The sequence below is a fragment of the Panicum virgatum genome, chromosome 1K (assembly GCF_016808335.1).
Source record: "Panicum virgatum strain AP13 chromosome 1K, P.virgatum_v5, whole genome shotgun sequence".
NCBI classification, from domain to species: Eukaryota; Viridiplantae; Streptophyta; class Magnoliopsida; order Poales; family Poaceae; genus Panicum; species Panicum virgatum.
In genome coordinates, this window is record NC_053136.1 from 45,485,480 (window position 1) to 45,494,607 (window position 9,128).

General features: G+C 50.2%; 2 protein-coding genes across 2 annotated transcripts; one reads left to right on the top strand and one right to left on the bottom strand.

Annotated features, from left to right (window-relative positions):
• The first annotated feature begins 3,694 nt into the window (after positions 1-3,694).
• Positions 3,695-6,088, top strand: LOC120712120 (tRNA pseudouridine synthase 1-like). The gene is made up of 3 exons (XM_039997847.1): positions 3,695-4,635; positions 4,736-5,132; positions 5,224-6,088. The coding sequence occupies exons 1-3, from the start codon at positions 3,741-3,743 to the stop codon at positions 5,594-5,596; spliced, it is 1,665 nt and encodes a 554-aa protein (XP_039853781.1). The 5' UTR covers positions 3,695-3,740; the 3' UTR covers positions 5,597-6,088.
• A 1,327-nt stretch (positions 6,089-7,415) lies between these two features.
• On the bottom strand, positions 7,416-8,312 carry LOC120712130 (ganglioside-induced differentiation-associated protein 2-like). Its single transcript, XM_039997853.1, has 2 exons — positions 7,980-8,312; positions 7,416-7,869 (listed from the first exon to the last, which is right to left on the bottom strand). The coding sequence occupies exons 1-2, from the start codon at positions 8,153-8,155 to the stop codon at positions 7,641-7,643; spliced, it is 405 nt and encodes a 134-aa protein (XP_039853787.1). The 5' UTR covers positions 8,156-8,312; the 3' UTR covers positions 7,416-7,640.
• Between the last annotated feature and the right edge of the window lie 816 nt (positions 8,313-9,128).

Here is a 9,128-nt window from a genome sequence, read left to right on the forward strand (position 1 = left end):
TTTTCACCTGATCCAACCGCCGGGAAAACCCCACACTTGCACGTCTTGATCGAGTCTTCCTTAACACGGATATGAGCACGCGCTTCCCAAATTCCACGCTAACCTCTCTCACCAGATCAACCTCTGACCACACCCCACTGGTTGTCAGGATCTCCACCACAATACCCAAAACAAATACCTTCCGCTTTGAAAACTCCTGGCTCACACACAGCGACTTCCTCCCATGCATCGTTCCGGCCTAGAACAACACCCCCAACATTTAGGATGCTGCCGGGGACCTTGCGAGCTCGCTCAAAGCATCACGAAATGCAGCAAAGGTTTGGTCCAGGGGTAAGAGGGCTCCACCTTTTGTCATGCAAAACTGCAAATTTCTTATAGCTTACTTTGACTTGCAAGAAGAGTATCATGGCCTGTCTGCAGGGGAGCGTTTCTTGCGGGATGCCTGCACTGATCGTTTGCAGCTGGCCATCCGGGAACGGGCAGCCTATTGGAAACAAAGGAGCAAATTCAAGGTGATCCGCGAGGGCGATGCCAACACTGCTTTCCACCATGCTCATGCCACTAATCGCCTACGCCGGAATCAGATTAAGACGCTTACAGTTGATGAGTGTGAACTCACAGCACATGATGCAAAGACAAATGCATTGACGGCATACTTCTCCTCCATCATGGGCACAACAGCCACAACACACTGGCAATTTAGTTTGGAGGATATCTATAGGGGGGTCGAGTCACCAACTCTGGACACACTGGCAGCGCCTTTCACTGTGGAGGAAGCAAAAGCAGCAGTGCATAGGATGAACCGCAATAGTGCTCCCGGGCCGGATGGCTTTGGTCCTGGTTTCTACATGGCGGCCTGGGATACCGTTGTGGATAAGGTTATGAGCTTCGTGGATGCTTTTGCTGCTGGAACAGTGGATCTTGAATGGGTGAACAGAGCCTACATTGTGCTCCTGCCCAAGAAGAGCAACGGCACCAGGGGACCATCGCCCTATTTGTCTACAAAACTGCTCCCTGAAGATCATTGCCAAGATCCTCACCTCATGACTGCAGGTGCAAATCCCCAAGCTGATTGACATGGATCAAACAGGTTTTATCGCAATTTCTAAAAACTTCATCTACGCACTGGAATTAGTTCAGCACTGCCACAAACAGCGCCTGCCAACACTTGTCCTCAAACTGGACTTCGCCAAAGCATTTGACTCCGTCAATTGGGACAGCCTGCTCAAAATCCTTCAATGCAGAGGTTTCCCCGCCACATGGTGCTCATGGATTCAACACATCCTCACCACTTCTAAGTCTGCAATCCTACTGAATGGATGTCCGGGCAGCTGGTTCACCTGCAAGAAAGGCTCCGGCAAGGGGACCCCCTATCCCCATATCTGTTCCTGCTGGTGGCAGACATCCTACAACGCCTCATCAAATGTGATAGTGGTGTGCGGCACCCGGCGTCCGATGCGCTACCATGCCCTGTGATCTAGTATGCAGATGACACTTTGATAGTTTTACGGGCTACGGATTAGGATGTCTTGAAACTCAAGTTGCTCCTTGGCCAGTTCGCTGATGCAACCAGCCTCAAGATTAACTTTCACAAAAGCACAATGGTACCGATGCATGTCCCGGAGGAGGATGTACCAAGTTAACTCACCGTGCTGGGGTGCCGAAGAGACCAATTCCCGCAAACTTACTTGGGCATGCCGCTCTCCAATGTCAAACTCAATCTGAGCGCCTTTACCCCACTCATTGACCGCACTGACAGATACCTGGGCGGTTGGCAAGCATCTCTACTCAACTACATGGGTCGGGCGGTCCTGGTCAATTCAGTGCTTGACAGTGCTTTAATCTACACCCACTTCGCCATGCAGCTTCCGCAAGGGACGATCGATGCTCTTGACAAAAAACGTCGGGCTTTCCTTTGGTCAGGTGAAGCTACAACGACTGGTGCCTGATGCCTTGTCGCTTGGGAACAGACCTGCCTGCCCAAAGAACTGGGCGGTCTCGGTATCAAGAACTTGCAAATCCTCAATCAGTGCCTGCTGCTGAAGCACTTGCACCGCCTACACCATCCTGGGGAATCGGCCTGGGCAAAATGTGTGTCTTCTCGGATTGACATTGCCTCCCTGGAAAGTAACTGTGCTGGAGCACACTGGAAGAACTTGCAGGACCTGCTACCTATCTACAGAGCAATCACAACAACCACTGTTGGCAACGGGTTACACACCTCCTTCTGGTTTGATCACTGGCTCCCCGTCGGCCAACTTTCTGAAGCTTTACCTTCTCTTTTCAGTCATACCAATGACCAGAATGCATCGGTTGCCAAAGTATATTCCAGACCACTGCACGATCACTTTGTCACCCGTCTCTCTCATGTCGCCGCCGCCGAGTTCGCCATGCTGGAAGAGATCGTCGAAGAAGTCGTGTTACAAGAGACCCCTGACAACTGGCTATGCCCGCTGGTGAGCAAAGATGGCACGTTGCGTGCGGGCCAATCTACGCTGCTATGATGAGTCTGCAGGAACATACACCTTGCCCCTTCTACAAATTTGTTTGGATCAATTGTGCCCCACCGCGTGTTTGCTTCTTTGCTTGGCTGCTGGTTCAGGAGAAAATCCAGTGCAAAACCAACCTGGTCGTTGAGAATCCGGAATGTGATGTGTGCCATGCTGCTGAGGAGAACCCTGACCACTTCATCCTACACTGCCACTTCGCCAAACAGTTTTGGACAAAATAGGTGTCTCGGTGCAAGACGCAATGGTGTCACAACTCTGGCTGCTGGAATGCCCTGTGACAATACCTGTTGAACACTACTCCACATTCCTGCTGCTGTGTGCTTGGCAGCTCTGGAAACATAGACATGATGTTGTCTTCCGAGGCCAAAACCCGTCCCTCCTTCGTCTCCTGCTCAGCTGCAAGGAAGAAGCTCGCCTATGGAGCTGTAGATTGCCGCGACAGGATAAGCTCGTCGCAGAGGCCTGGTGTAATGTTTTTTCTTCCAATATGTAAACCCCCTAGATACATCAGTGTTTTCCCTATGTAACAATTGTTGAACCCTCCGAGATTTATTGAGTCTGCAAGAGACTCTGGTAATATATTGGTGGGGATCCTCTCCCCCGTTATCCCTAAAAAAAAATCGTGTGCGCCTGAAGAAATTCGAGTTAGCATCAAGACTCCCACAGCGCCGTAGGATCAGCGGATGATTCAGCAGCTCTGTTTTTTTTTTTTTGAAGAAATAGCTCTTTTTTTGACTCCACATGTAGCACTGTAGCTCTTCCTTTTCTTCTCCCCCCATGGCCATGTTTGGTTTAGGTGTGTAAAAGTTTTGATGAGAGAGAAATGATGTTTTGACCACTAATTAGGGGTATTAAATAAAGTCTAATTACAAAATTACCTCCACAACTATGGTACTGTAGCAGTTGCTCTAGCTAATGAGGCCTTTGACCGCACGATTAGAAGATGATTGAGTGCAATTACTGTAGCATCACTGTAGCCAATTATGATGAAACTTGGCTCATTAGATTCGTCTCGAAAAGTTACACCCATTCCTATAAAGATTTTGCAAATAAACTTCGTTTAGTACTTTATGCATAGTACTTCATGCATACCTTCGTCTTTTTTGAAAAAGTTTCGATGCATTCATCCAAACATGGCCCATTTCTTTCACCGCCGATTCGATTCCTTGTCCCCTCCTTTACCCCGATCCGCCCCCAAACCCACCGTCTAAAACCCCGGGCCCCTCTCCGATGGCCGCCGCCCCGCCGCCGCCCTCCCCACCCTCCGCCAAGCGCCCCAAGATGTCTTCCTCGTCCGACCCGGAGGCCGACGCCGAGCCCACCTCGCCCTCCGCCGCCGCCGACCCCGGGCAGCCCCGCCGCCCCAGGTACAAGCGCCGCAAGGTCGCCATCCTCCTCGGGTACTGCGGCGCCGGGTACCAGGGCATGCAGAAGAACCCGGGCGCGCGCACCATCGAGGGCGACCTCGAGGAGGCGCTCTACCAGTCGGGCGCCGTGCCCGAGGCCGACCGCGCCGCGCCGCGCCGGTACGACTGGGCGCGCGCCGCTCGCACCGACAAGGGCGTCAGCGCCGCGGCGCAGGTGGTGTCCGGACGCTTCTACGTCGACCCGCCGGGCTTCATCGACCGCCTCAACGCCCAGCTCGCGCCGCAGATCCGCGCCTACGGCTACGTGCGCGTCACCAACTCGTTCAACGCGAAGAAGTTCTGCGACCGGAGGAGGTACCTGTACCTGCTCCCTGTGTTCGCGCTTGACCCCAGCGCGCACCCGGACCGCGAGGCCGTCATGGCGAGCATGGGGAGTGGGAGCGAGCTGACGAAGTGCCTGGAGTGCTCTGAGAGGGGGAGGAAGGTGCCTGGTGTCATGGGCCGGGAGGGGAAGCTGCCTGGCCCCGGGGAGAATGGCGCTAATGCTCCCGTGGAGGGAACTGTGGACAGTCATGACGAATCTGGATCAATTGGGAATGCGAAATGCGATCCAACAATTTCAGATGGTGGAAGCACCAGTGTCCATGGTGAACCTGGATTTAGCAGCAACGAGAAGCTTGATTTACCAGCCTTTGGGGATGGAACTGGAGCTGGAAATGCTGAACTGGGATCAAACGGTGTTGGTGATGCACCTTCAGGTATTAGATGCAAATCAAGTCTTGCAATGCTGTAATTAATTAACACCTCCAGTGTTAATTAGTTTTTTTCCCAATCTGAATGCATGTTCCGTTGATGCAGACGGTTCAATTGGCAACGAGGAGAATAAACTTGAGGTCACAGCTACTGAAGAGAAAGTTAAAGGTAGCAATGGAGACGAGAAGCTGCCAACCAAGAGTGACTTTTCTTACACTGATGAAGTGAAAGAGAGGTTCAACAGGATTCTCAAGTACTATGTTGGAACCCATAACTTCCACAACTTCACCACAAGAACTAAGGCAGAGGATCCTGCGGCCAAAAGGTTTATCATTTCCTTTGCTGCGGATCGTGTTGTTAGCCTGGATGGAATGGATTTTATCAGGTGTGAAGTTGTTGGCCAGAGTTTCATGCTGCATCAGATCCGGAAGATGATTGGCCTTGCTGTAGCTGTGATGAGGAACTGTGCACCTGAATCAATTTATGATGTCGCCTTTCGGAAGTATGATTCTTATTAGCTAATGTGGGTTTAGTTGTCCATTTGCATATGTTTACACACGAAATGTTTACTTTATGTCATATCTGTGTTGCAGGGATGTCAACCTTAACGTGCCTACTGCACCTGAGGTTGGGCTGTACCTGGATGAATGCATGTTCACTTCGTACAACAAGAAATGGAAGGATTCACATGAAGCAGTTTCCATGGAACTTTATTATGAGGAGGCTGAAGAGTTCAAAGCCAAGTATATTTTCACTCATATTGCGGCGATGGAACACAAAGAGGGAGCCGTAGCTCTGTGGTTGCATTCATTGAATCACAGGAATTATCCAGATTTCCGCTACATGGAAACTGCTGGTGCAGAGGCCAAGGTTGGTGCTGAAGTTGCTGATGATGATGAGGCCAAGGTTGGGGCTGAAGTTGATAGTATTGAAGAAGTACAAATGCCAAGTGATAATGGTAAGTGAGTAAATCAATTTTGCCATGGGGCATACAAAGCCGAAGAGTATATCTGCTTGCTGTATGCACTGAAAGAGGGACATGAGACACTGCTTATGGGATGAAATAAAGAATGAAGATGGTATGTGCTTTCCAAAGAAATATGAATGTCGAATGTCTAAGGTGCATGGTGCAGGAGCTTGCTGATGCTTTATGCAACGGTGTTTTCTTTAGGCTATACATCGTGATCCCTAGTTACCAGAAAAGAATTTATAGGATGATTAATCTTATATCTGAACTTAATCAGTTGCTTCCAGACAGTTGTATGGCAAATGATCTTGCATGAAAATGCTTCAGCAATGTTTTTGTTTGCTGAAATTATTATGGATTCACTATATTTCTTTTTATAGCAAATAGATGTATTTTTCTTGCATTTTTTCCTTCAGCAAATAGCTGTATGCATTCACACAATTTGCTTGATGGGCGTCAAATTTCATTTGCAGCATGATTATCTATTGTTATCGATAGCACATTTCTGTTTGAGCGCATGTCAAATGTTATTATGATTTCTTCTATTAATTCTACTATTCTAGTACTGCGTTAGCACAATTATGACTGTCTGGAACGGAATTATGGTTGCAAATAGTCCCGTTCTTTGACCTGCTTTGCCACGTTACTCTTGGTCTCTTGCATACTTGCAGGGATGCCATCTCCTGAGTCCATAACACATTTTGATCTCTTAATCCTTTATGCTACAGAGTAGTACTCATCACTATACACATCTTATGGAATAGAGAATGAATGGTGAATCTCATCGTCTGCGGAACATAGGATCCAGAATGCTAAGGTGTGGTTATATGTTCACAGTGCTTAGGCAATACATCAGTACGTCATGACCCTAGGGTAATCTTCCCAGATAAGAATCTCTCGATTGATTAGTCATCTATCTGTGCCTTGTTATTTGCTCTAGACAGTTATATCACAAATGATGTCACCTGAAAGTGCTCAAGTAATGTTTTGTTTTCTGAAATTATTACAAGATCCAGTAGGTTCTCTCATATTTGATGGCATATGCCATATGCAGCATGTCTATTCACGTTATCAATTGTCTATTAACTGTAAAGAGTTTGAAAGTACCTCAGATTCATTTCACTTGCAGCATATCTATTTGTGTTTCTAGCAGCACATCCTTATTTCAGTTGATGAAATCAATTGTTCGTAGGCTTCACCTCTTTTGCATGTAACAGATACATAGTCCCAGCGTTCGTATGCCTGTGATCTAGCTAGCTCTGTGATGGCACTCTGTGATCTAGCTAGCTTACTCATGGTTACCATGTACTGCTTGTGTAGAGTTTGGAAGTTGGACGATCATTCCACCGGTTTATGCTTATTTCCTGAACAAAGTGACGTCTATCTTACGATCCCCAAAGATTCGCCTTTGTAGGTGAAACGGAACTGTCAACGATGCAAATGAAAGAATCTTTTATCCACTGATTATTTTAGAGTACTGGATACATTATTGTACCACTTGCAGATAGATATAGTTGTACTGCTATGTATTGGGTGATGGTGTAGCATTTTATCATTCGAAGCAATCATGTCGGAAAGTGGACCACTACATCAGCCTTATCCAAAAAGAAAGAGAGAATTTCTAGCCTGCTTCCATTAAAGTTCATGTTTGCAGTTCATGGCGGAAAGTCGGGAAGGTTTATACATTCTTTCTTGCTCTGTTTTTTCCTTGTGGGGTTGAGTAGGAATTTCTTTCTTTCGCTCTCCTCAAATTTTACTACTGTTATAATACTGTTTATGCACGGTCCCGGTGTTCCGGAATGGAACGATGGCTGCGAATGGTTTTATGATGGGGATCTTTGATCTGCTTTGCCATGTTACTCTTGGCTCTTGCACACTTGCGGTCAAGCCATCTCATGAGCCCAAAAAACATTTGGGATCTCTTTTATCCTTTTCCCTAATTTACTTACACATCTAAGCTAGGGTACTGAAAGGTAAGCTAATACTACGGTACTACGACCTACAGGAACATTGAGGCAAGATAGCCATATTGTTCAGAAGCGGCTAGGAGACGCAGCGGAGCGAGTGCAGGGACGCCGAGGTGTCCATGGACGCGGCGTCGTACTCGTACACGCAGCGGCTCTCCGTGGCGTCGATGCCGTAGTCCATGAGCGGGCGGCGCTCCAGCTCCTCGTCGTGCTCGCGCACGCAGTCCGGCACCTCCAGCTGCCCCTTGTCCATGTGCGCCCACACGTACTCGAGCCTGCTCATGTACCTCAGCTTCTCGTACAGCCTGCGAGCAACGCCCAAATCCCAGATGAAAAATTCAGCTCGTTACTGCGAAGGCCGCAGAAGCTGATCGGATCGCGGGAGGAATTAATTCGGCGACGGCCGTGACCGTACCCGGAGCTGAAGAGGAAGCGGCCGAAGGTGGCGAGGAAGAGCCTGGACTGGAGCGCCGGGTGCACGAAGTAGACGGCGCGCAGCCTGTCCTTGGCGGCGGCCGGCAGCGACTCGTAGGCGCCGCGGATCGCTTCTACGCCGGGGAAGTTGCCGCCGCGATCCACGCGGGAGTGCATGTACACCACCACGAACTCGCGGTCCCCGATGGCCGGGAGCGTTCCGGCGGTGCGCGCGGCTCGGCGCGGGCGGGGCTCGTGAATGGAGGTTGGCGGCGCGGCGGGGTCTGGCCACCGGGCCGTCGCTCTGGGGATGGGCGGCTGGGCGCGGGGCGGTGGATGCGGGATCCCGGGGAATATGCTGGGGGATATTTCGGTTGCGGGGTTGGAGCGGAATCGCGGATTGGCTCGGCGCGGGGGAGGCGGGCCACGCCCGGATCACAAGGGAAACGGGCAGTTGGGCTCGTTCCTGTGGGCGCGGCTGCGTGCCGGACTGCGGCCAAGCCGTCTCTCTGGATGGGCGGCCTGACCTTATCGCTTGCTACACGTTGGAGGCTCGGGTCGATTGCATCGAGATTTGAAACCTTGATGCGTGGGCCGGCGAGGGCGCGGGGCGGATCCGGATTCCGGCCCAGCCACAGGTCCAGTGGAACGCAAAAATTAAGGAAGCCTCGCCAGCTAAATGGTTCCGGCCCAATAATATCTGTACATAGGAAGTGTTGCTGCCAGGGCCAAACAGTGTGAATGGCCCAGAGCCAACTGGAAATGAGATCCACACCACACTTTACTCTTCGTCGTCGTAGTAGTGCTCCTAGTCCTAGCGAGGCGATGACGCCGGGGTAGATTTCAGTGAGGAATCCGAAAATCACTGGGCGCCTCAGCCGCGGCCAGATGCTCTGAGCTCTGAGATGAGTCAGGAGAGGCATGCTTCGAACCATTACATCCCCGTGCCGGGCGGGTCTCGTACTCTCGTCAGACATGAGCGTCGTCTGAGATGACCGGAATCCTGGCATCGTCCCTCCACTTACCAATTGTTGCTGCCATCGTTTTCTTTTAAAAAAAAAGAAAAAAGAAAAAGAAAACTAGCAAAGCAGACATACGAGGGAGGCACGGGAAAGCTGGCTTCATGATCCTACTACAGGGCGTAGCGTAA